Source organism: Arvicanthis niloticus, chromosome 28 (assembly GCF_011762505.2).
Source record: "Arvicanthis niloticus isolate mArvNil1 chromosome 28, mArvNil1.pat.X, whole genome shotgun sequence".
Lineage (NCBI taxonomy): Eukaryota > Metazoa > Chordata > Mammalia > Rodentia > Muridae > Arvicanthis > Arvicanthis niloticus.
Genome location: NC_133436.1, coordinates 15,492,920 through 15,519,892, shown reverse-complemented (window position 1 = coordinate 15,519,892; position 26,973 = coordinate 15,492,920). Strand labels below are relative to the sequence as shown.

Sequence of the window (26,973 nt, the reverse complement as noted above, 5' to 3'; positions counted from 1 at the left end):
ATCAGGCAGGCTGGCACTGAATTCACAGAGATTCCCTCTTGGTGCTGGGATTAAAGAATGTGTACCACCACATCCAGCCAGAGCTACTTTTTGAATTAAGAGGAAGTACCTTTCAGAGCTGGGGGGAGATGATGGTTCAGCTGTGAAGAGCAGGATCTGCGATGTGATCCCAGCACCCACATCAGTCAGCTCACGGGTGACTTTACCCTCAGCTCCAGGGAATCTGATGCTCCGTTCTGGCCCTTGTGGGGCACCTGCACTTATCTGCATGCCCGCACACTAACATCCCCATATGACATCACTAAAAATAAATCTCTTTTTTTAAGGCATCTTTTCTATTTTCATTCATTCACAAACATTTTTTAAGGTTAACATAATATCTCTACTTGGTAAATTGAGCAAAAGCCTTTTTTTTTTTTTTTTATCTCCAAAGTAAACGGGGGATACAAGTGTGGGGGCTCACTCCTATAAATCCAGCACTTGGGAAACAGAGGCAGAAGGATTAACTCTGGTTTGAAGCTAACCTGGGCTACAAAGTGTGTCTTTTTTTTTTTTTTTTTTTTTTTTTAAATCGGAGCGAGAGGGGAAGAGCCAGTGATGTCCTTAAAAGGGGGTGGGGAGCAAGAGCCAGTGAAATTTAATAAAAAACAAAACAAAACAAAACTAAGCCACAGAAGTATTTCTGCATATTGTAGAGAGCTTATAATGCACTTTTCTATGCAGATTATTGGTGGGGGAGCAGTACCCTGCACACAGCTGGTGTCAGTGCCATGTGTTGGTTCTGGTCTCTGTTGAGGACAGAACAGTAAAGTTGAGATGTTTGACTGGCCTCTGCTGCCATTGACTCTGTATTTTTGGTGCTTTAGTCTCCACTGTTCATCCCTAACAACTGGGAAAAACACTGATCTTCCTCTTGTCATCAAAGGAAGTTGCCCACACCTAGCTTCAGAGCACCTCATAAAGGATCTCTTTCTGAAGGCATAGATGATGCTATCGGGTGACCTTGCATCATGGTGGCCAAAGAGCCACATGGTAATGATGACACCTCAGTGGTCCTGACCTGGGTTTTTACATCTCTGTGTTAAGCCCCATTAAACAGCTTTTCTGCCTGGCGGTTTCATGGCAGTTGAGCTTTGGAAAGAGCAGAGTTGAGTTGGGCGTGTTTTGATATAAGGGGTGGGTTCAGAATGCAGAGAATGCCTGGAAGGATTCCAGGAGTTCGTGGGGGAAAGTTAAACAGTTCCAGATGTCACACACAGTAAGCTGTGCCTGGGGACAGAGAGCACTGGCTATTCTAAACCTAGATATTGAATATTATAGTTTTTGTAGTGTTGCACCTTTTTGTTTATTTGTTTTTAAAAAGTGATGTCACCTAAACTCGGTGACTGAGTTTAGATTAAAATATTAATGTTTTTGTGAAGTACAGGAGAACACTTTTATTTTTTTTTTCTTTTAAGCTTCCAAATTGTGTGTGTGTGTGTGTGTGTGTGTGTGTGTGATTGTGATCTCAGTCTCCTAAGTGTGGTTGTCTCTCAACATCTGTGGGGAATTAGTTCCAAGAGAAAAAGTGATTTTATTCAATCAGCCAGTGCCATTTGCACTTTAAACACCCCAGAGCCCTTGCACCACCTGTAAATAGTTGTTACACTGTAACAACTAACTGTAAATAGTTGCACCACACTGTAAAAGTTGTTACACTGTTGTACAGTCCTTCAGGAGTGGTGATGAAGAAAAGAGGTTAGTGCAAAATCAGTTTGGATGAAGCTTTTCTCCCCAAATGGTCTTTTGCTCTAAGTCTGGTTGATTATCCACCCCATCCTCGGGATGGGAGCCGATGGGTGGCTGGTGGGAGTCGGTGTGAAGATGCCGGCTGCTATCTACTTGGGCCTTTCTAGTAAGTAGCCTCATTTGCATCGTGGTGAGTCTGAGCCCCAGTATGAATGAGTGTCGTTGGACCTCTGAGTACTCAAGGTGTACTGCGTGAACAGCAGTTGTCTTCACGGTGGTAGGATTGTCCGGGGCTGTACTGAATAGTTACTGTACACAGTGAGAGAAACGCCTCGTCTACAACTGCTTGTATTATTGATGCATAGACTTTTAAGGGGGCAAGGAAATGTACCCCCAAGTCATTGTTACTTCCAGAGACCTTTATGCTTTTCCACTTTCTGTGTAGCGGGACAAATCTAAGACAGATGATTCTGCCGGAGCTGGAAGTCGTGCAGACTCAACCCCTTGCACTAACTCCACACACAGCAAAAGGATCTATGTGCTAAAAGTAATAGAGGGCGGATTCCACAATTCAGTTATAATGTGTACTTGATCCCTGGAACCCGTGTAAAGGTAGAAGGAAGGTGCCCACTGCACAGAGCTGGCCTCTGCCCTCCACACATGCTTGGTGGCACTCATGTGTCCATCCATACATAACACACAAATAAAAAAAAAAGGGAAAGATTACCATACATAACACACAAATAAAAAAAAAAGGAAAGATTAGATTTTGAGATGCGATGACATGTCTGAAAGGTGAACAGCGGCCTTTCTTCCCAGGAAGCTTCTCTGTGAATATTTTTTTTTTTAAGAAATATTTTATTTTTTTAAAAGCTCACAGTTAGCCGGGTAGTGGTGGCGCACATCTTTAATCCCAGCACTTGGGAGGCAGAGGCAGGCGGGTTTCTGAGTTCGAGGCCAGCCTGGTTTACAGAGTGAGTTCCAGGACAGTCAAGGCCAAGGCTATACAGAGAAACCCTGTCCCCTGTCTCGAACCCCCCTCCCCCCCCAAAAAAAAGTTCACAATTAACAGCACACAGTTTATCATGGTGGGAGTGCCAGCCCCACCCATAGGTGCTATCATGTGTGTATGCGCGCACGTGTGTGTGTGTGTGTGTGTGTGTGTGTGTGTGTGTGTGTGTGTGTGTTTGTACATATGCTCTTGCATGTGTGTGACAGACAGACGTGGACAGGATCTCACTGTGTACCCTTGGCTGATCTGGAATGGACAGTGTAGCCCAGGCTGGCCTTAAATTTTCATAGATCCATCTGCTTCTACCTCTAGATTGCTGGGATTAAAGGCCTATGGCATCTTCCCTCCCTTTAGAAGCATGGTGGTTTAGGTCTTCTTAACACACACACACACACACACACACACACACACACACACACACACCATCATTGGGTTGTTTTTTTTTTTTTTTTTTTTTATGTTCTTTTTGTTTTAAAGCATTCAACAGCTTCTCAGGCTAGATCTCATGGCAAGAAAATCAGTGGTTCAAGGCTAACCTCAGCTACATGAGGAGTTGGATACATAGGACCCTGACAAAAACAAGCCTCTGTTTACTAAGCATTATCTGTGCATGCATCCTGTCTGTCAGAGAGGTTCTGGCAGCCCGTAGGTGGATAGGAATGATGTCTGGTCTGGGAGTCAGCAAGGACTCGGGGAATGTAAGTAATTTGAGTGTTCCAAGTCGAGGTGGGCCATTGAAAGCTTAAGCAGGAGATGGGTAAGAAAGAATGGAGTAAAACCACAGAACCTGAGGCCACAGCAGGCTCACATGGGTGGAAATGGGGGTCTGCAGGTTTTGTTTGCTACAGAGAAAGGTAAGAAGAGAGCCAACTCGAGAGACGTAGGCTTTCCTTTACACTCTGGAAAGGTTGATGTTGGAAGTCAGTTTTTTTCTTATTTAAAGGCACCAGTGAAACTTGGGACTTTGCTCAGTTTGAAAGTGCTCCAGACTGCCCTTGTGGCTTCTGGTGAGTGTGAAAGTGCTCCAGACTGCCCTTGTGGCTTCTGGTGAGTGTGAAAGTGCTCCAAACTGCCCCTGTGGCTTCTGGTGAGTGTGAAAGTGCTCCAGACTGCCCTTGTGGCTTCTGGTGAGTGTGAAAGTGCTCCAGACTGCCCCTGTGGCTTCTGGTGAGTGTGAAAGTGCTCCAGACTGCCCTTGTGGCTTCTGGTGAGTGTGAAAGTGCTCCAGACTGTCCTTGTGGCTTCTGGTCTTGCACCTTATCTACCTACAGGAGCCAGCTGGGCAATACTGCTCTCTTCTGCTCAAACTCGGTAATGACACACTGACTCAGTGTGACCACAAAAGATAGGACCAATGAATGCTGGGGGAGGCACATAAAAGTGACTCATTGCAACCATTATGTCGCAGTTTGGCAGACCGTCGAACAACTTATCAAAAACAACAACAACAAAAGGCCCATAAATATTAATAGTGATCATCTCTGCACATTGTCTTAACAGGAATCCTTGTTTCTATCAATTACCCATAGATGATGGCTTTTAGAATTCAGAAAAATGAGCTAAGTACTTGGGTATGGTGTGTGTGCCTGTAGTTCCATCGCTTAGGATGTGGAGGCAGGGGCATTACAAATCCAGCTATACAGCTAGTTCATATTAACCTCAAGATATTTGAGGCCCTGCTTAAAAAACAAAAACAAAGCCAACACAGAACAATAAGCACATTTGTTTTTGGAAAACAAAACAAAGCCATTTGTTTGTTTTTTGTTTTTTTTGTTTGTGTTTTTCTTTTTCTTTCTTTCTTTCTTTTTTTGTTTGTTTGTTTGTTTTTTGTTTTGTTTTTGTTTTTTCGAGACAGGGTTTCTCTGTGTACCCCTGGCTGTCCTGGAACTCACTCTGTAGACCAGGCTGGCCCCGAACTCAGAAATCTGCCTGCCTCTGCCTCCCAAGTGCTGGGATTAAAGGCGTGCGCTACTACCGCCCGGCGCCATTTGGAGGTTTTAATGAGCATGACCAGCCCGATTACTAATTAGCTGGCTGTGTATTAATAGTGTTTTAGTCAAAATGTAAAGAAGCCAATCAGAAGGCTGGGGTCTGGCTCACCGGAACAGCACAGCAGCAGAAAGTGGGTGGAATGAGATACACGACTCTCAAGGGCTCTGCCTCTGTGTAGCCCTGGATATCCTGGAACTCACTCTGTAGACCAGGCTGGCCTCGAACTCAAGAGATCTCCCTGCCTCTGCCTAGTGTTGTGATTAAAGGTTTGAGCCACCACTGCCTGGCTTCGTTCTCGCTATGTAGATGAGGCTGGCCTAGAACTCTCAGAGAGCCTACCTGCCTCCACCTCCGAAATTCTGGGATTGAAGGCAAGCACTACTGCACCTAGCAATTTAAAATTCCATTTTATGTATGCACGAACACACATGAACGCCACTGTACGTACGTTAATGAAAGTCAGAGGACAGCTTGTGTGAACTGGTTCTCTCCTTCTACCCTGTGGGTCCCCAGGATAAAACTCAGGTCAATAGGATTGGTGACAGGCATCTTTACTCACTGAGCTCCAACCTCACCAACCTCCCCTCTCCTCTTATCTCTGCCAGAGCCTTTTCCAGATCCATGACTTGGTTTTGTGACTGTTCAGTTTAACCAGGGCCACCTGGTTGTGTGAGCACCTGATTGGAAGTCTCCCACTGAAGTCTGGTGGGGTCGTCAGTTGATACACACTGCAGGCAGTGACTCCTCGTCTCCCTGACCGTATGCACAGCAAACCATTTAGCCTAATAGTTTAGCAGTGAGAAATAGCCACGCCCCCTACCCACTCCCAAGCCCTTCCTTCACCCACACTCACGCCATCACTTGGCCCAGCTTGCCTAGCTGTTCTTTTGCAAACCGAGTGCAGGTATCCACAGACAGACTTGTGCCTTTAGTGGCTGCATCTTGCACAAAGGATGGCATTTCACAGCCCTGGTCTAGGATATTTTTGGTTGTTCTCTGCTGTCCTTATGTTCCCTTTGGTTCAATATTTAGGTAATGTAGCCAGAATGCGATGGGGGTGACTCTGGGACCTTCTCAGGATGCTGGGCAGAGTGACCATTTGTCCCTTACAGGTGATTGAGCCTCCCTAGCCCAACTTTCTCGCTGTAGTTAGTTGTCCTTTCTGGTTTCTCACTGACAAACATTCTGATTTAGCACTGTAAATACTTCTTGTCCTAACCAGTTGTCCCCTTGTTTCAAAATAATGGCCAGGTGGTCTCTGAAGTTCCTACCAGCGGACAGATAAGGTGTGTGTGCTCTTTTGTTTGATTTCAATGTAACTGTAAGCATGAATAAACCCCACTCTTCACACCAAAACAATCATTGTCTGCTTCACACACACAGTAATTTTCCTGTCCAAGCGGGAGATGTGACATGTCCCAACACTTACTCTTGTATTGTGGCACTTACAGGTTACATACATTACAAGGACTTAATGGGATGGGGAGTGGGGCGTGTCCGTGCTTTGAAAGTGGATAGAATCAGAAGACAAGCTTTATGCTTCTCCCATTGCACACCTGACTCACAGCCATCGAGCCAGCCTTCAGTTATCCTGAAGTACCACACACTTATAATTATATATAATCCTATATTAGTTTTATTATATATTATCATTTTATATATTATATATTTTTATATATTTATGTATACATATGTGCATATGTGTGTATGTGTATATATGTATGTGTGTACATATATATGTGTATACACACACACACACACATATATATATATGTATATATATATGAGCAATTTGGGTTCATAGAAAAGTTAGCCATAATTCAACGTTTCCGTGTATCTATTGTATCTTTACTGTTAAAATCCTTTCCCAAAGTGGTGCGTTTGTTATGGAAGAATGAAGCAGCCCCACTGCACAGCAGTGGTCAGAGTGTGGAGTGTGGAGTGTGGAGGTTTTGTCCTGGTGGTGTACATAATATGGATTTTGACAAATGTCAAGGGTGTGTATACTTTCAGTATAATTATCACCAAAAGTATAGTATCCCTCCCTGCCTAACACACCCCTTATTACCTATTCATTCTTCCTTCTCCACTTCTGTCAACCCACCATCTTTTTACCTAACCATCTACTGAATTTCATATTGGCTATTCCTAATTTTGATCAGTTGCCCAAGTACAAGTGTGTGTGTGTGTGTTTGTGTGTTTGTGAGAGCCAAGAATCATGATTGCAGTCTCTCAGGATAGCAGGATAAAAAAATATGTTTAGCTGGGCAGTGGTGGTGCACGCCTTTAATCCCAGCACTTGGGAGGCAGAGGCAGGCGGATTTCTGAGTTCAAGGCCAGCCTGGTCTACAGAGTGAGTTCCAGGACAGCCAGGGCTACACAGAGAAACCCTGTCTCGAAAAACCAATATATATGCTTAGTATTGTAATAAACTGCCAAGTTGTCCCCCCAAGTTGCTGTAGGGGCCTTCTCCCTATGTGGCCATTTTTGAAGTTCCTGTGCCTTCTGAACCAGTTGGAGGCTCTGCCTTCAAGTTCTAAGACTGTATATGGCTACAGGAAAGAACTCGGCCCTGAAACATACCAACACTACATACACTTGAGTGTTTATCAATTTAAAGTGCTTACACAGAGCCGAACACTCACAGAGATGTGTCCTGAGAGCCTGTGGCCATTACTTTGAGGGTTAACTAGGTAGTCAGGTATAGGTGGTACACAGAGCGGGGACTGCCAGGAAGCCCTCATCTATTCCTATACTAGATCTAGAGGGTGAGGCCCCCACATGTGATCCTATAGCCTTCTGGATATGGGGGAGGGGCTTGCCTTGGTTACCTGGCCGACAGTGCCTGGCCTCTGTGATGTATGTAGCCGTCCCCAAGGGTACCCCTCTCCAACTGGGCGGCCGGCGCCTGCCCCGCGGCCGGTTGGTGCCCCGCGATGGGGCAGCCGGGAGCGGCTGGCCGGGCCACGCGGGCCGCTGTCCCGGGCCACCAGCCACCATGCCCTGGTGGAGTAACTTATGCTGTGAGTAGCGCACCCCCTGGCGGCCGTAGTGTGGCAGCGACTGGGAATTGTGATTTCCTCTAGATAGGCGGGGCGTTGTTTGCAGCTTTTCAGTCTTCCTGAGAGTCATAGCAGGCCAGGACAGAGGGCATTACTTGCCAGCCTGGAGCTCTCTGCACTCTTAAGTCCACTCAGCTTTGGAGAGCAGGGCTAAGCCTCCATGAAGGTCATGTGGTTGCCACACATGCTAAATTTGCCTCAATCTAACCCGATGATGAGCACAATAGATATATTTATTTATTTATTATTTATTTCACTTTATATCCCGATCTCAGCAGCCCCCTTCTCTCGGCCCCCCCTCATACAGCCTACCCCCTTCCGCTTTTCCTCTGAGAAGGGGGAGGCTCCCCTGGGTACCCCCCACCCCCACCCTGGCACATTAAGTCACCGCAGGACTAGGCGCATCCTCTCCCACTGAGGCAAGACAGGGCAGCTCAGTTAGGGGAACAGGATTCACAGGTAGGCAACAGATTCAGGGACACACACACACACCCCAGTTGTTGGGGGTAGCATAATAGATTTTAACACGGACACTACACAGGTTACCCCAAGAGTAGCTGTCAATTCTTGCCAGACAGAGGGCACAGCCTCCAGTACCGTAGCCTGGAAAAGGAACGGAAGTGGCTGGCGGAAGTAGGCTGGAAAGGCCATTGAACACCCTCCCCAGCCTGGAGAGAGCAACTATAGAGCGAGCATAGAGGGAGGCGGACCGGGTCTCTCTGCGTGGGCTGACGCATCACAGTGTGTCCAGCACATGGCCAAGAAATAGAATCCAGCCATCCGCTGTGGGTTCAAGCACAGGATGTAGGCTTTGCAAACGCACGTGTGTGCCGTAGGGGGGTCCACGAGGACATTTCTGTATCCTGTTGGAACCTGATTTAAACGGCCTTGGCCACCAGGCTTGGTAGCTGCGAAGGCGAAGCTCAAGGCCTGGGCCATCAGATGTTTGATACCTTGGCTATGCAGTAGAGGCCGAATTTTTGGAAGTGAACTTTCCTGTAAGTTCCGGACAAATTGGGGTCGGGGGGTTGAGGCAAGAGGCCTGTGGAAGCGAACAAAACTGCGAGTATCTAACCTTGTAGGCAAATCGGAAAAGATGCCCAGTTCATAATAAGCTGGGGTTGCATCTGAAAGATTCTTATTATAAGTAATAAGAAATTTACTTACAATTTATTACAGGATACTATAGACTAGTAGTCCCGTTAAGATTTCCTAAGCATTTATTTAATTTGTCTATATTTTCTATGTGCATTGATGAGTGGGTGTCAGAGCCCCTGGAACCATAGTTACAGACAGTTGTGAGATGCCACGTGGGGTATTGAACCTGGGTCCTCTGCAAGAGCAGCCATGTACAGATTATGTATTCAGGCAAACTTATAACCATACCTCAGTAAGAAGTTCAAGATCATCCTAACACCTCCAGCCTGGGATATGTGAAAACCTTGTCTCGGAATAAGACAAACTTGACAAAGAAAAGGCACAATTAATGCAAATGTGCATAAAGAAATCTTGAGACCCATCCTGGAGCACCCAGGAGTGTTGGCTTTTAATAATACCTGGTAAAAACTTAAGCCAATTTCCCGATTTCAGATACTTTAAAAATTAATGCCATAATACTTTTTAAATTAATTTTTTAGGTTAGCAGACAACAACTGGTCTCATCGTGGCATTTCCATATATGGATCGCTGGTGTCGTTTTCTTTGCTGGTTTCTGTTCTGGTTGTTGTGAGCAGTGCAGCAGTAAACACGCCATGCAAGTGTCTGCCTGCTGTTCTGACTAGAGTCACGGGGTCCAGACGCAACAGTGCTATAGCTGAGTCATACTGATGTTCATTCACATGGCCATACAAACTGACATTCCCATCTGCAGTGACTTACGGGTTGTTGTACAATGCAGAAAAAGATTTGACACCCTGAGCAGTGGAATCATGTCAGAATTTTTCTTCCTCTTTGAATATTCAATGCATTTAATGTGATTGTCCTTTTTGCTTTATAAAAAAAAGTTAAAAAAATTTTTTTCTTTCTTTGGGGTGGGGGTTCTTTTTATATTTTTCTTTTCTTTTTTTCTTCTTCTTCTTTCTTTTTTCTTTTCTTTCTTTTTTTTTTTTTTTTTTTGGTTTTTCGAGGGTTCTTTTTTCAAGACAGGATTTCTCCGTGTAGCCCTCGCTCTGTAGACCTCGCTGGCCCTGAACTCAGAGATCTGCCTGCCTCTGCCTCTTGGCTAACGTTAGATTCTCAGTAGAGAAATAATAATTGTGTGTATTTTCTGAGTTTAAGTGCTGTTTTCATCAAGGTATGTTTTTTTTGTCTTTTTTTTTTTTTCATGTTTTAATTGGTAAACTAATTTATTCAGCGCATGGTTCTGGAGGCTAACAAACAAGTCAAAAATCATGGTACCACGTACAGATTATATATTCAGTCAAACTAACATGGCTATTATGTGGCCGTGTTATTTTGTTGTAGTGACACCACTAAAAATTTATTTTAGCAGTTTTTTTTTGTTGTTGTTGTTGTTTTTCGAGACAGGGTTTCTCTGTGTAGCTCTGGCTGTCCTGGACCTCACTCTGTAGACCAGGCTAGCCTCGAACTCAGAAATCCGCCTGCCTCTGCCTCCCGATTAAAGGCGTGCGCCACCACCACCTGGCTATTTTAGCAGTTTTAAAACGTGCATGTATTGATTATTGTCCCCTTGTATTGAGTGGACCATTCGAGTTTGTTATACATGGATGGATGGATGGATGGATGGATGGATGGATGGATGGATGTTTAGATGAAACTATAGGAGTTCCCAGCATGCTTCTTGTTGTCGGTCCTGGGTGTGGCACACAGGTCCTTGTGCATACTAGGCAAATACTCCAGCATTGAGCTACAACCCCATCTCACGTTTTATTTTGAGACAGGGTCTTGGTGTGTACTCCAGGCTGGCACTGAACTGCCAATCTGCCTACCCTTGCCTGCAGCCAAACTTTCTGCCAGTTTTAATGGATCTTTTAATCTATTACATAAAGAAGTACATACCATGTGCTTCTTTGGAAGCGCATGAAATTGGACTCAGACTAGCAAAATGATTAAAACACATCACGTATCCAGTCCTTCCCTGTGATGATAATTTGTGAAAGACGGGACAGGATTTAGGCTAAGAGTTATTTGTTGGTCTCTCAAAGCCTGCACTCCCTCATTTCACAGAAATAAACATCATCTAATCTTAAATCATTCTCACAAACACCCCCCCACTACCAAATATGCTTTCAGTGGTGGTTTTACCTAGTGAGTATCCATCTGATTCAGGGCCAGGAGAGGGATCTGGTTGTTGTGTTCCTAATTTTCCCTGTTACTGTGACTCCTTGTGCCCCTTGAGCTTCTTTAAATCATGTTGTCTTGCTTTTTACACCTAATCTTTTTTTTTTTTTAAAAGATTATTTATTTTATGTATGTGACTACACTGTTGCTGTCTTCAGGCACACCAGAAGAGGGCCTCAGATCCCATGACAGATGGTTGTGAGCTACCATGTGGTTGCTGGGAATTGAACTCAGGACCTCTGGAAGAACAGTCAGGGCTCTTAACTGCTCTCTCTAGCTCCCACCCAATCATTTCTTTTTTTTTATTTAAATGTATTTCTTTAAATGCCAACTTTATAGAAAACCCAGAGCATCGATAGCCCACCACATTCTTTCTCCCTCCTCTCCAGCCTTTTGAAGTTTCTTGCAAGCAGTCCTTCCTGCTTGACCTTGGTCTTGTGTGGCAATGGCTCGGCAGGCCAGGCTGTTTGATAACGTGCCTTTGGCCGATCATTTCCCCACAACCGGACTCCATTCATTGGGAATCTGGCAGACATGTGCTTTCCCAGTGATCCCCACAGGACGTCAGGCCTGCTTACTTGGTTGTGTTGGCACTTGTTGGACTTCTCCATTGTAACAGGATTTTTCTTGAACTTGTCACCTGTGAGTTGATTGCTGGGTTCCAGGAGTCACCCCACAAACCACAGGGACACTGATGTCAGTCAGTCAGACAGGGATGGTGTATTGAACGTACACCCTAAGACTGATCAATCTGAATTCAGCTTATAAGACTAAAACCTGCAGAAACCACAATGAGTTCATATGCAGATCCTAGAAGTGCTGCCCGGCCAGCTCTGACACAAGCCATTTTAGAATCAACAGTTCATTTTGACCTTTACTTTGATGAGTCCTACATAGAGCTCATAGTTTGGAATTTCTTAAGATTAACAAACCTTATAACATATAGAACATAACAGGATATGTGGTCAAATTATTTTTTCTGCATCAGTGACTGGCAGGCATATTACAGCAACAGTATGAAAATAGCTAGTGGGCATGGAACAAGATGGCTGCAGCTATGCTAACGGGGCAGACCTAGACACTGATGCTCTGAAACTTTATGGTTCCTGACAACTTTTCACCCAACAAATTAAGCAACTGTTCATCCTTGACGATATACTATTCCCTACCACCATAATTTTTTATTATTTTGGTTTATTTATTTGAGACATATTATGTCATCCTGGAACTCACTGCATAGGACGAGCTGTTGTGGAACTCACAGAAATCTACCTCCCCTGCCACTCAAACTCTCTAGGATTAAAGACATAGATCACCGTGTCTGGCTTTATTTGTGAGACGAGGTCTCACGTCTTTGCCCAGGATGGCCCTCAAGCTTGCAATCCTTCCTTCCTTCCTGCCCCTGTTCTCTAAGTAACAAACCTCCCCACCCCCACCACACACACACACACACACACACACACACACCAAACCTTTTTATTTCCTTTGGAACTCAAACTCAGAGCCTGGAGCTTGCTAGGAAAGTGTTCTGCCACAGAGCTACACCCCCAGCCTAACTTAACAACGTGGTATTTATATTTATGTATCTTATAATATAAATTTATTTTGTGATTGCCTTAGTTCAGGTTTTTAGTACTTTGATCAAACACCATGACCAAAAGGCAAGTTGTGGAGGAAAGGGTTTGTTTATTCAGCTGACACTTCCACATTGCTGTTCATCACCAAAGGAAGTCAGGACAGGATCTCACGCAGGGCAGGAATCTGGGGGCTTAAGCTGATACAGAGGCCACAGAGGGGTGCTGCTGATTGGCTTTCTCCTCATGGCTTGCTCAACCTGTTTTCTTACAGAACCCAAAACCACCAGCTGAGGGATGGCACCACCCACAGCTAGGTGGGCCCTCCCCATCAATCCTAATTAACAAAATGTCTAGCCAGGCGCGGTGCTGCATGCCTTTAATCCCAGGACTCGGGAGGCAGAGGCAGGCGGATCTCTTGTAAGTCTGAAGCCAGCCTTGTCTACCAAGTGAGTCCAAGATAGCCAGGAGTATTACACAGAGTAAACCTGTCAAAGAAAAAAAATGTCCTACAGCTGGATCTTAAGGAGGCATTCTCTCATTTGAGGTTCCTTTCTCTCACATGAATATAGATTGTACCAAATTGACCTAAAATTAGCCAGCACAGAGATAGACCTCCAAAATTATTTTGTTGTTGTTGTTTTAATTTTTTTATGTGAGCGATTTGCCTGGATATAAATGTGTGTGTGTGTGTGTGTGTGTGTGTGTGTGTGTGTGTGTGTGTGTGGTGTGTACCTTATACCATGTCAGGAGCCCGAGGCTATCAGATTTCCAGGAGCTAGGGTTACAGATGATTGTGAGCTACATGTGGCTGCTAGGAACTGAGCCATCTTTCAAGTCACATTACCTCTGAAATTCTAATAAGGGTACATAAACATGGTGGCATTTGCTTGCAATCCCAGCACTCGGGAGACAGAGGCTGGAAGACAGAAGATCAGGATCATTCTTGGCTACATACTAAAATCTAGGCTAGCCTGGCCTCAGTAAGGTTTGTCTATGAACTAATTAACTAACCAACCAACCAACTAAAGAGAGTGACTTAGTGGGTCACACTACAAGTTTTATCTGTTTATTAACCCTTTGTTCCCTCTATAAAAATTGTTTCATGGGGCTGGAGAGATGGCTCAGCGGTTAAGAGCACTGATTGTTCTTCCAGAGGTCCTGAGTTCAATTCCCAGCAACCACATGGTGGCTTACAACCATCTGCAATGGGATCCTCTTCTGGTGTGTCTGAAGAGAGTGACAGTACTCACATAAAATAAATAACTTTTTTTCAAAATTATATTTCTTGAGCCTGATGTCAAGTGCCAACACAAAGACAGGAGGGCCTGAGTTTGAAATCCCAACACCCACCACAGAAAAAGCCTGGGGAAGTGGGAGCAAGAGGGACCCCTGGAACTTGCTAGATAGGTCCCCCAGGACTTGCTAGCTATCTAGTGCAGCTAAATTAGTGGCCTCTGGGTTCCGTGAGAGACCATAAGATGGCTCAGCAGGTAAAGGTGCTTTTGGCCATGCATGAGGAAATAATTTCAAGTACAGCAGGGGCAGAGAACCAGTTCCCACTGGACCGTGTCTCTGATCTCCAGATGTGCTTTGTGACAGGATACAGCCCCCCAACACGAAGTAAATAAATGAATATAAATAAATCAAATGAGCGACCAAGGAAGACCTCAGTGTCATCCCGCACACAGACACACAGCCATGTACACCACACACACATACATTGTTTCATTGGTTGTGTGTTATTTATTTAAAGATAGGCTCCCACTGTGCACTCCCCTAGCTATCCTGGAACTCAGTCCCCAGGCCAAGCTGTCATTGAACTCATAGGTATCTCTTGCTACTGCCTCCTGAGTGCTGGAGTTAGTCACATGATTTTAATCCTGATTTTTTTTTTTTTTTTTTTTAAGATTTATGTATTCACCATTGCTGTCTTCAGGCACACCAAAGGGCATCAGACCCCATTGCGGATGGTTTTGAGTCACCATGTGGTTGGTGGGAATTGAACCCAGGACCTCTGGAAGAGTAGTCAGTGCTCTTAACCACTGAGCCATCTCTCCAGCCCCTGATTTTGTTTTTTAAATACTATTTCTCAATCCTCATTTACTGGATTTTCTTTTTGTATCCCTACTCATGTATTCATGAGGGTTTGGGTTTTTTTTTTGTTTGTTTGTTTTGTTTTTGATTTATTTTTCCTTGTATAAGTTTTGCTTGCATATATACCTGTGTACCATGTGCGTTCAGAGGCCAGAAGAGGATGTTGGAGCCAGCCTCCATGTGGGTGTTTGGAATTGAGTGTCCTGGTCCTCTACAAAATAGCATGTATTATTAACCATTGAGGCATCTCTCCAGTCCATGGAACGAATTTCTTGATAACCAAGGAAAGGTGAAAAGCCAAGTGTGTGGCACCTTGAACTTGAGGTTTTAGATGGTCCTTTGAAAGGAGTAGCCATGGTCCAATCTATGAAACACTTACTGAGACCTCCACAGTCTACCTTGCCTATTAGCAAGAGTGTTAGGCTTGCTGAGCTAAGTAATTTTCCCCTTCTTTTCCTTCCCCTTGTTAATAGTTGGACAGAGAGAGTCAGAAGATGTGAAAGAAAAAGACAGAGCGAAAGAAATGGCGGCCAACTCCACAGTTGTGGAAGACATCACAAAGGATAAGCAGGAGGAAACACCAGAAACAATCGAACGGATCCCTGCTTCAGAAAGCAATGTGGAAGAAATGGCACAGCCTGCCGAGTCCCAGGCTAACGATGTCGGCTTCAAGAAGGTATTTAAATTTGTTGGTTTTAAATTCACGGTGAAGAAGGATAAAAATGAGAAGTCGGATACTGTCCAGCTACTCACTGTCAAAAAGGATGAAGGCGAAGGGGCAGAAGCCTCCGTTGGAGCTGGAGACCACCAGGAGCCCGGTGTGGAGACCGCCGGAGAGTCGGCATCCAAAGAGAGTGAGCTGAAGCAATCCACGGAGAAGCAAGAAGGTACCCTGAAGCAAGCACAGAGCAGCACAGAAATTCCCCTTCAAGCCGAATCTGGTCAAGCGACTGAGGAAGAAGCAGCCAACGAAGAAGGAGAAGAAAAGCGAGAGAAAGAACCTACCAAGTCCCTAGAATCTCCAACCAGCCCCGTCAGCAGTGAGACAACATCTTCCTTCAAGAAATTCTTCACTCACGGCTGGGCCGGCTGGCGCAAGAAGACCAGCTTCAAGAAACCAAAGGAGGATGATCTGGAAACTTCTGACAAGAGAAAGGAGCAAGAGGCCGAGAAAGTAGACAAGGAAGAGAGGGAAAAGACGGAGCCAGCCCCGGCCTCGGCCTCGGAACAGCAGGAGCCTGAAGAAGGCACTGACCAGGCCAGGCTGTCAGCAGACTACGAGAAGGTGGAGTTGCCTTTGGAAGACCAAGTCAGTGACCTGGAGGCATTGTCAGAGGAGAAGTGTGCTCCTTTGGCAACGGAAGTGTTTGACGAGAAGACGGAAGCCCAACAAGAAGTTGTTGCAGAGGTCCATGTGAGCACCGTGGAGAAGACGACAGAGGAGCAAGGAGGAGGAGGAGAAGTTGAAGGGGTCGTGGTGGTGGAAGCAATGGGAGAATCCTTGCCCCCTGAGAAACTGGCTGGGACCCAGGAGGTCCCCCAGGAAGCTGAGCCTGTGGAGGACCTGATGAAGAGCAAAGAAGTGTGTGTCTCTGGAGGTGACCATACTCAGCTGACAGATCTGAGTCCCGATGAGAAGATGCCGCCTAAACACCCCGAAGGCATTGTCAGTGAGGTGGAGATGCTGTCCTCTCAGGAGAGAATCAAGGTACAGGGAAGTCCCTTGAAGAAACTCTTCAGTAGCTCGGGCTTAAAGAAGCTTTCCGGGAAGAAGCAGAAGGGGAAACGAGGAGGCGGGGGAGACGAAGAGCCAGGAGAATACCAACACATTCCAACCGAGTCCCCAGAGAGTGCCGACGAACAGAAAGGAGAGAGCTCTGCGTCTTCCCCTGAAGAGCCTGAGGAGATCACATGTCTGGAGAAAGGGCCTTCGGAAGCACCTCAGGAAGGGGAAGTTGAGGAAGGAGCTACTTCTGACGGAGAGAAGAAAAGGGAAGGAGGGATCACCCCCTGGGCATCCTTCAAAAAGATGGTGACACCCAAGAAACGGGTCCGAAGACCTTCTGAGAGCGACAAGGAAGAAGAGCTGGACAAGGTCAAGAGCGCCACCTTGTCCTCTACGGAGAGTACAATGTCGGAGATGCAAGACGAGGTCAAGGCGGTTGGCGAGGAGCAAAAGCCAGAGGAACCAAGGCGCAGGGTGGATACTTCAGTGTCCTGGGAGGCCTTGATTTGTGTCGGATCGTCCAAGAAGAGAGCAAGGAAGGCATCCTCTTCAGATGATGAAGGAGGGCCAAGAACACTGGGAGGGGATGGTCACAGAGCCGAGGAGGCTAGCAAAGACAAAGAAGCTGGAGCAGACGCTGTTCCTGCCAGCACCCAGGAACAAGACCAAGGGCAAGGAAGTTCCTCGCCCGAGCCAGCTGGAAGCCCTTCTGAAGGGGAGGGTGTCTCCACGTGGGAGTCATTTAAAAGATTAGTCACTCCAAGAAAGAAATCCAAATCCAAACTGGAAGAGAAAACTGAAGACTCCGGCGTAGAGCAGCTGGCTGCCGAGGTCGAACCCAGTAAAGAGGAATCTTGGGTCTCCATTAAGAAATTCATTCCCGGACGCCGGAAGAAAAGGGCAGATGGGAAGCAAGAGCAAGCCGCTGTCGAAGACTCGGGGCCAACGGAAGTCAATGAAGACGACCCTGATGTCCCAGCCGTTGTGCCTCTGTCTGAGTATGACGCGGTGGAAAGGGAGAAGATGGAAGCTCAGCGAGCACAGGAGAATGTGGAGTTACCCCATCTGCAGGGGGCTGTGTATGTGTCTGAGGAACTCAGTAAGACTCTGGTTCACACTGTGAGTGTCACAGTCATTGACGGGACCAGGGCAGTGACTAGCGCCGAAGAGCGGTCTCCTTCGTGGATATCTGCTTCCGTGACAGAACCTCTTGAACACGCAGGGGGAGAAGCCATACCACCTGTTGAAGAGGCCACTGAAAAAGACATCATTGCAGGAGAAACTCCTGTGCTCACCCAGAGTTTACCAGAGGGCAAAGATGCCCATGACGACATAGTCGTCACCAGTGAGGTGGATTTCACCTCAGAAGCAGTGACAGCCGCAGAAACCGCAGAGGCGCTTCGTGCTGAAGAAGTTACTGAAGCATCAGGGGCAGAAGAGACCACAGACATGGTGTCGGCAGTTTCCCAGCTGACCGACTCCCCAGACACCACAGAGGAAGCCACCCCGGTTCAGGAGGTAGAGGGTGGCATGCTAGATACAGAAGAACAGGAGCGCCAGATGCAGGCCATCCTCCAAGCCGTTGCAGATAAGGTGAAAGAGGAGTCCCAGGTGCCTGCAACCCATACTGTGCAGAGAGCAGGACCAAAAGCACTGGAGAAGGTGGAGGAAGTAGAAGAGGACTCCGAGGTGCTGGCTACGGAGAAAGAGAAAGATGTTGCGCTGAAAGGACCCGAACAGGAAGCCGAAGCTGAGCATTCGGCACAAGGCTCAGAGACGGTACAGGCTACCCCAGAGAGCCTCGAAGTTTCTGAAGTCACAGTGGGTATAGACTGTGTCACCACATGCCAGCCTGTCAAGCTCCAGCAGCTGATGGAACAGGGCGTGGCCCCAGAGTCATCTGAAACCTTGACAGACAGTGAGACAGATGGAAGTACTCCCCTAGCAGATTCAGACACTGCAGATGGGGCACAGCAAGACGAGACCGTTGACAGCCAGGACTGTAAAGCCATTGCAGCTGTCAGGCAGTCACAGGTCGCAGAAGAAGAGGCAGTTCCTGCTCAGAAGGAGGGGCCTTCAACACCACCTAAACTTCCAGCCCAAGAAGAACCCGAGGAAAAAACAGGAAGAGATGTTCTAGAACCTTCACAGCAAGAGCTTGCTGCCGGGGCAGTGCCCATTCTGGCCAAGACTGAGGTGGGTCAAGAAGGTGAGGCTGGCCAGTGTGATGGAGAAAAAGTCAAAGATGGACTATGTGTTCAAGAACAGGAGGTGTCTGTACACACTGGACCCAACAGTCAAAAGATTGCTGACGTGACACCTGACGGTGACACAACGGAAGTGGTCAGATGTCAGGAAAAGGAGAGTACTGAAGAGCAGAGTCTTAGCCTGGACAAGGAGAGAGATATGGGAACCGACTTTGAAAAGGAGAAAATGGAGACAAAGCCAGAGCAAGTGAGTGAAGAACATGAACAGGAAACAGCCACTCCTGAGCCGGAAAGAGCCCACCTGAAGCCAGTCCTGACAGTTGACATGCTCAACTCAGAGAGAGGAAAGGAACTGGGCAGCCTTGAAGAAAGCCCTTCGCTCCCAGACCAAGACAAAGCAGGTTGCATAGAGTTTCAAGTTCAAAGCTCAGACACATCAGTCACTCAAACAGCCGAAGCTGTGAAAAAGGTCATAGAAACTGTCGCAATTTCAGAGACAGATGAAAGTCTGGAGTGTGTAGGTGCACACTTACTACCAGCCGAGAAGTCTTCCGAAACGGGTGGCCACTGGACTCTTCAGCATGGAGAGGACACTGTGCCCCTGGGGCCTGAGTCTCAGGCAGAGTCCATCCCAATAATAGTAACTCCTGCTCCTGAAAGCACCCTACGTTCTGACCTGCAAGGAGAAATAAGTGCATCCCAGAAACAGAGATCAGATGAAGATGACAAGCCAGATGTTGTTCCGGATGCTGACGGCAAGGAAAGTACAGCAAAAGAGAAAGCCCTCAAGGCTGAACCTGAGATCTTGGAACTTGAGAGTAAGAGCAGTAAGATTGTCCAGAACGTCATCCAGACAGCCATGGACCAGTTCGCATGTACAGAAACGGCCCCTGAAACTGATGCTTCTGATTCACAGATAGAGGTTCCTGTGACGCAGGCGGACAGACAGGAAGCTCAACAGATGCTGGACAAAGATGAAAGCTGCGGTCAAGTCTCTGTCCAAGATGAGACACTCAGTGCCGTAGCCCAGGAAGGACTTGCAATTTCTCATAGTTCCAAGGGCTTGAGCAAGGCTTCAGAAACCAATATGCTTGCAGTTGAAAGTGCCGGTGTCAAAGAAAGTGTGGAGCAGCTGCCTCCTCAATCCAAAGATCAAAAAGAGTATGCTGCTGATGGCCCCCAGCACCAAAGCTTAGCCCAGGCAGAGGCGGACGCCTCTGGAAATCTAACCAAAGAGTCCCCAGACACCAACGGACCAAAGCTAACTGAGGAGGGAGATGCCCCGGAAGTAGAGGTCCAGGAAGAAGAAATGAACAAGGCCCAGGCAGAAGAGGACCTACAGGAGCCAAAGGGAGACCTGGCAGAATCCTAAGACATTAGGTAGGTAAACTTCCTTCTGGGTGGTTGGTCCTGCTCCACCCCTACATGGCAGATAACTGATTTTATATAGAACCAACCTTCAGTTAGAAATAATTATCAACGAGAGTCTAGGGTAGATGTTTGAGGGTAGATTGTTGTTTTGAGACAGGGTCCCATTATGTAGTCCTGGCTGTCCTGGAACTCACCATGCAGACCAGGTTGGCCTCTGCCTCTCTCCCTTTCCCACTGGGATTAAAGGCGTACACCACCACACCGAGCTCAGCCAAAACTTTTAACATTTTAGTTTAGGGCCCGGAGAGGTGACTCCCTTGCAGAGAGAGAGTGTTCGATTCCCAATACCGAAGTTGGGCAGCTCACAACCACCTGTGACTCCAGCTCTAGGGGTTGGCCCCTCCCAGCCCCTCCGTTAACTTGCATGTTCACATCACTGAGACATAGTAGGAATCTCTTTTTTTCAAAACTAGTTTATAGCTATTGGGGAGAGGGCGTGGACGCCCCCCTGCTCCCAGCAGCATTAACAAGCATTTTTTTAACTTTGCATCTGAACCTGGGAAGGGGTGGCACTGCTAATTTAGCCTTGCAGCAGTATAGCACAAAATGGAACATGCTGTCTTTTCTGTTTTAGCCCAGGCTAGCCTTGAGGTTGCTTTATTTAGCCCAGGCTGGCCTTGAGCTTGCTTTGTGTAGCCCAGGCTAGTCTTGAGCTTGTTTTGTAGCTAAGGAGAATGAGAATGATCTATTACTTCTCAAGTGCTGGGATTACATTATTTGTTTTTTAGAGGCAGGGTCTCACTCTGTAGCCCAGGCTGGACTTGAACTCCCGATAATGCTTTTACCTTCAGCCTGCCCTGTCAGTAGATTACAGTCAATGAGCCGCCCCATCTGGCTCTGATAAGATGCATTTCTCTTCTGTGTGTGGTGCTGAGGTTGGAATCCAGGGCATATTCTAGGCAAGCACTATGACTTAGTTATCCACCTATAAGGACCCCACCCCCACCCCATCCCCTACTACCCACTATGTCTCTGTGTGTGGTGTGTGTGTTAAGTTTGGAGGATTCACTGCACCATCTTTCTAGCCCTTAAAAAATTATTTTATTTTATTTTATTTTTGATTTTTTTTGGTTTTTGGAGACAGGGTTTCTCTGAGTAGCCCTGGCTGTCCTGGAACTTACTCTGTAGACCAGGCTGGCCTCGAACTCAGAAATCTGCCTGCCTCTGCCTCCCAAGGAGGGCTGGGATTAAAGGCAAAATGCATGATATGGGTGGGGTGGGGTTCCTATGCATGATATATATTGGGGGGCGGGGAGGTTAGAGAACAACTTTTTGAAGGGTTGAACTGAGGTCTCCAGGCTTGTGTGGTAAACCTGAGCTGCCTAGCTAACCCCCTTCTTCCTTCTAATGCAGTTAGATCCCAGTCCAGAGGTCCCCATCCCCAGAGCTCCCCATTCCCGTGCCTCTTGGGCAGTTGTTCTGTCGTCCACACAATGAGGGAGGAAAGGGGATTTTTATCTCTTCTCTCTCTTCCTTCTCCAGTTGCTCATTGTATATTTGAAGACCAGAATGTGAAGAAGACAAGTCACGGAACAAGACGCTGCTGTTGGGACCTTAAGACCAAGATTTCAGAGCCCTTGAGATGCAGAGAGCAGGGCCGTCCAATGATTTCAACCCTGTAGAGCACCCTGACAATCCTGAGGCTTCATCGGGAGCTAGAGCCAGCTAACATTTCCTCGTTTCAAGACTGCCTTTGATTTACCCCTTGATGCCGTGTAGTTCAGATTTAAGGTCCTGCGTTCTCAACCTGGAACCCGTGTCGGCAAGACCTAGTTCTACTTTTCAAACTGGAGCATCCTCCTTTATGTATTTATATGTCTGTTTTATGTAGTCCTCCTCCGGTTCCTATTGTATATTTTTTTTTCTAATGTTTAAGCACATGCCTTTTGTATTATGCAATATATAATGGGTGTGCAGCCCTAGCGAAGCCTTGAGAAGCCCTAAGCCTCAACTGTAACCTGCAGCAAACAGAGAAATAACATTCCTGGCAGGAAGATACAAGTCTTTTTTTTAAAGTTTACTGATGCTTAGATCTGTGGGCTCCTAGTCCTCTGAAAGTGGTCGTTTTCCTATGCACAGCGAGCTCAGAAACACACACCCCCATTTTCAAACATCCAGAATGTCCCAATATTACCATGACGTTCTTTTTTTTCTAATCCAGTCCAGGTTGGAAAGAAGTCTCCTTAGTGTCAGATTAAGCCCCTTCTCTTAACGATATGGACAGATGAGTGTGCCTAAGGCCATGAGGGGTTTCCTAACGCAGAAGGAATCTGTTGTTACTTTTTGGATTGTACTCTTCTATGGTGGACCAAATTCATATGCAGATCAAAGTGAGTCCTGTTCTTTACAGATGGTATTTTGATAGATACTGGAGTCTGTGTTATATCTGTGCCCCTTCTTTTAAGAACAACGTTGCAATGTTCCTTTGGATAAATTGTGATTTGACAGCTGATTAAATAAAAATATTTACTTCACTTATATTCACTGGTTTTTATTAACTACTGAGGGGCCTGGGTCCTATATTTACCGGAAGATACTGGCAAGGAGAAGACCATGAGAGAAACTGGGACTTTTCTTACTAGTCACTCCATGAAGACATTACTATGTACTGGTTTGTTACAGAATTAGAAGAAGCCATGGTGGGAATGGGTTTTGGGTTTTGTTGAAGGAAACCATTAGAACAAGGTGTTGGGGCACACACCTGTAATCTCAGCCCTTGGAAGGCAGAGGCAAGAGAATTGCTGGAAGTTTCAGGCTACCTAAGAATGACTGGGACTTTGTTTTTAAAAAAAAACGGAAGGAATAAAACAACAACAACAACAAAAACCCTCCTGAACATGGTGTTGCAAGCCTTTAATCCTAGCATTTGGGAGGAAGGGCAGGTGGGTCTCTGTGAGTCAGAGGCCAACGTGGTCTACAAGAAGTTCCAGAACAGCTAAAGCTGTTACATAGAGAAATTCTGTCTTGAAAAACCTAAAACAGAGGCAGGCGGATTTCTGAGTTCGAGGCCAGCCTGGTCTACAGAGTGAGTTCCAGGACAGCCAGAACTACACAGAGAAACCCTGTCTCGAAAAACAAAAAAAAAACAAAAAAAAAAACAAAAAAAAAAACAAAAAAAAAAAAAAAAAGAAAAAAACAAAAAAAGAAAGAAAGAAAGAAAGAAAGAAAAACCTAAAACAAACACAACCATCTTGCCAACCCTTAATTCATTGGGGGGGGGGGGGGGGAAAGCAACTTTTTTACTTTTTTTTTTTGAAATGGTTATATTTGGTTGTGTTTGTTTTAGGTTTTTCTTTCTTTCTTTTTTTTTCTTTCTTTTTTTTTTTTTTTGGTTTTTCGAGACAGGATTTCTCCGTAAAGCCCTGGCTGTCCTGGAACTCACTCTGTAGACCATGCTGGCCTCGAACTCAGAAATCCGCCTGCCTCTGCCTCCCAAGTGCTGGGATTAAAGGCGTGCGCCACCACCGCCCGGCTTGCTCTTTCTTCTTTATTCATGCTACAGTCCCAATAAATGAGAGATGCTGCCCACACTCAGGGTTGGGCATCCATTTTTCAGCAAGCCTGGAAACTTCCTCAAGTACAAACCCAAGCTGTGTCTCTTAGGTAATTCCAGATCCAGTCAAACTGCCAGTATCCATCATTATAATATTTAAAACAAATGTAGAAGCAGCAGCAGGATATATAGGTCTCAAACAGAAGATGATTTGGAATAGAGAAACATTAAGAGCTCTGATGTTGGAGAAAATGATAGTTTACGAAGATCTCTGCAGGTTTTGGAGGAAAAGGTAAGGGATTGGCGAAATTCAAGGTCTTGTATATGCTATACCACTGAGATGATAACTATGATCCCAGATCATTTTACCTTATTTTGACCAGCTGAGATTCAGAGGCATATGCCACCATACATCCAGTTCCTTCCAAAATTTCTTTAAGCTTATCACAGAAACTTGGGCTTGGTGCCACCCTGCCTCCTTCCTTCTCATTCTTTCTCCATCCCTTCTTTTGTTCCCTTGTGAAACTATAGCTGGTTTTGTGTAGCAATTTCCTCAGAAGAAACAGACTACCCTGGAAACTCATGAAGTAAACAACTCAGGAGTTTCAGGATGTTCCTGAAACTGACCACACTCAATAGACCCCATTCTCCCCAAGCTTATTTAAACACTTGGAGCTGCTGGAAGACTCTCAGAGAAACCAAACTTCCTAGAAGAGGCTCAGGCCAGCTGAGCTATCTAAAAGAGACACCCTGGGACTTGTGGAGCTGCCTACAAATCATGCATTAAATTCCAGGGTTTACTCATGCTAGGGAAAGCTTCAATGATGGAGCTTTCTTTGAGACTTTTACTCCTGTAAGTAACCTTAATCTGATCTGTTACTGCTTACCTATCTGGGGTGAGTAGATCTTTACATTTCTCCAGGAATAGTGTCAAATAACAGCTGGCCTTAAAGTCAAGATCTCTTTGCCCTAGTATGGAGGGTCTGGTGTCACACAGGAATATACCACCCAACTGAGGCAAGATAAGCCATACTTAGAACTTACTGGTCCTGTTTTGCAAAAGATGACTGGAGAGATGGCTCAGCATTTAGAGCTTTTCTCTTCCAGGGGACTTGAATTCATTTCCCAGCCCATGTGGGAGGGGAAAGAGAGGATTTACAATCACCTGTGACTCCAGCTCCAAGGGACAGAATGTCTTTCTTTGGCCTCCACAAACACCAAACATATGGGCTCCCTTTCCTCTCCCTCTCCCTCTCTCTCACCAATGGAATGTAAAGATAGAATGTACTAATATATCAGTATTTTCTTGTTATGAAAGTTAGAAAAACACCAGAAGTATTGTGTAAGCACAGTTAACTCGTTGAGTAGTTTGATAGTTTTGTAATAATAGCTTTGATCTCCCTTATAATTATTTGGCATGCTTCATTTTCAGACATGTTCCTCTAAGAGGTTAAGCCTTCTCTATAGGACCTGAATTTTTTTTCTTCCTTACCCTGATTTTTTTTTTTTTTTTTTTTTTTTTTTTTTTTTTTACCAGGAGCCCCATGTGGGTAGGAGACTGCTGAGTTTGCAGGGCCCTCTGATCTCTTTCTCCACTGTTACTCAGGGCTTTGGCTCTCTCAGCCACTGGCTGTCTGGCTGTCTCCAGACCTTTGTCTGTTGTGGGTATCTCTGTATTACTGAAAAGAGAAGCGTTTTTAATCCATTCTTTTAAATATTTATAGAAAAATGGTAAAGGATGAAGGATTGGGAAGGCTTCCATCCCAGTGATGCTGAGAAGACCTAACTTTGGTCAGAGCCTCTGATGCTATGCTTTGAGTTTTAGACAAGGCTTGCTGTGCATACCAGGCTCCAAGAGTCAGCTGGTTCTGCCTGGGCAGTGCTGGCATTAATGTCATGTGCTCCCACACCTGGCTCTCATGCTAGTTCATCCTCTACCTGCTCCCCCGCCCCTACCCCACCCCCCAGACCCTTGTGAAGGGTAACCAGGCTGCTCCTTGGAAAATTTAGGGCATCTGTTACTTTGCTTTCTCTCTTCTTCCACCTACCCCATCCCCCTGTCCTTAAGCAAGGTCTGTTTACCCCTGGCTAACCCTGAACTCACTGTGCAGCCCAGGGACAGTTGGAACACCTAATGATCCTCTTACCCCACCCTCCGAGGTGTCTGGCTTTTGTTTGTTTCTGTTTCCTGATGGTTTTACTAGTAGTTCTGCCTGGCCTGTAACTCATGGTAATCCTCCTGTCTCTACTTTCCAAGTGCTGGCATCTTAGGCATGTGCCACTATCCTCACCTCTTGGACGACATCCTTATTAAGTGCTCACAGATTATAAACACATCTAGACTGAGAACAGAAAGTTTTGAACAAGCCGCAGAGTCTTCAAACTCCTACAGTTCTGCCAACCTTAATAAGAGAAGAAAGGACAGTTATTCTACAGCAAAGATGACCAGGAACCCTGTGCTGCTCATAGGATTGTCACCAGCATCAGCACCATCTGGGAACTCCTGAGTAACAGTTGGGCTCCAGGCTGAGGTGTCATTCAGCTAGTAGGAATTTTGTCCAGCACTTAGGTTCTGTCACTAGAACCATTGTAAGCCAGGTGTGGTGGCATATGCCTGAAATTCCAGGACTCAGCAGGGGTAGGCTGGAGGAATCTGGAGTTCAAGGTCATCCTGAGCTACTTAAGGAGTTTGAGGACAGGCTTAGTTAGATGAGATATCCCCCACCCCCACCCCCACTACCTCCACCATCAACAACAACAAAAGAAACAACAAAAGAAATTTAAACTGGGCAGTGGTGGACAACGCCTTTAATCCCAGCATTTGGGAGGCTGAGGCAGGCGGATTTCTGAGTTCGAGGCCAGCCTGGTCTACAGAGTGAGTTCCAGGACAGCCAGGGCTACACAGAGAAACCCTGTCTCAAACCCCCCCCCCAAAAAAAAACAAAAAACAAAAAAAGAAATTTAAGGATTCCACCCTGCATAGAGTGACCCAAATCCTTTCAGGAGTAGGGCCGACAATCTTTCTGCTCAAGCTTTCTAGAGAGTTCTGTGGCACAGAAAATTGAGGGCCTTTGTGGTAATGTAAGGCTTTAAAATATCTCGAAGGGCAGGGCATGAGGGCAGGGCATGGTGGAGCTAGCTGCAAAGTCTTTAATCCCAGTACTTGGGAGCCAGAGGCAAGACAATCTCTGTGAATTTGAGGCCAGCCTGGTCTACATAGTGAGTTCCAGCATAGCCAGGGCTATGTAAAAAAAAAAAAAAAAAAAAAAAACCCTGTCTCAAAAATAAATAGCTAGCTAGATAAAGTAAGTTTGGAAGAGAATTGCTTTAATTGCATGGTAAGTAGGTTAA

The 26,973-nt window shown here is 46.0% G+C and overlaps 1 protein-coding gene across 5 annotated transcripts in view; it reads left to right on the top strand.

Moving 5' to 3' along the window:
- Positions 1-22,607, top strand: part of Akap12 (A-kinase anchoring protein 12) — a 90,723-nt gene extending 68,116 nt beyond the window's left edge. For 3 of the 5 annotated variants that reach the window (XM_076926777.1, XM_076926778.1, XM_076926779.1), the window contains 2 exons: positions 15,239-20,078; positions 21,612-22,607. In XM_076926777.1, coding sequence (XP_076782892.1) covers positions 15,239-20,070 — 4,832 coding nt within the window. In that variant the 3' untranslated portion in view covers positions 20,071-20,078; positions 21,612-22,607. Of the gene's footprint in view, positions 1-7,632; positions 7,756-8,464; positions 8,793-15,238; positions 20,079-21,611 lie in introns of those variants that run through there. The other 2 variants (XM_076926780.1, XM_076926781.1) reach the window with 2 other exon arrangements.
- Positions 22,608-26,973: the final 4,366 nt, after the last annotated feature.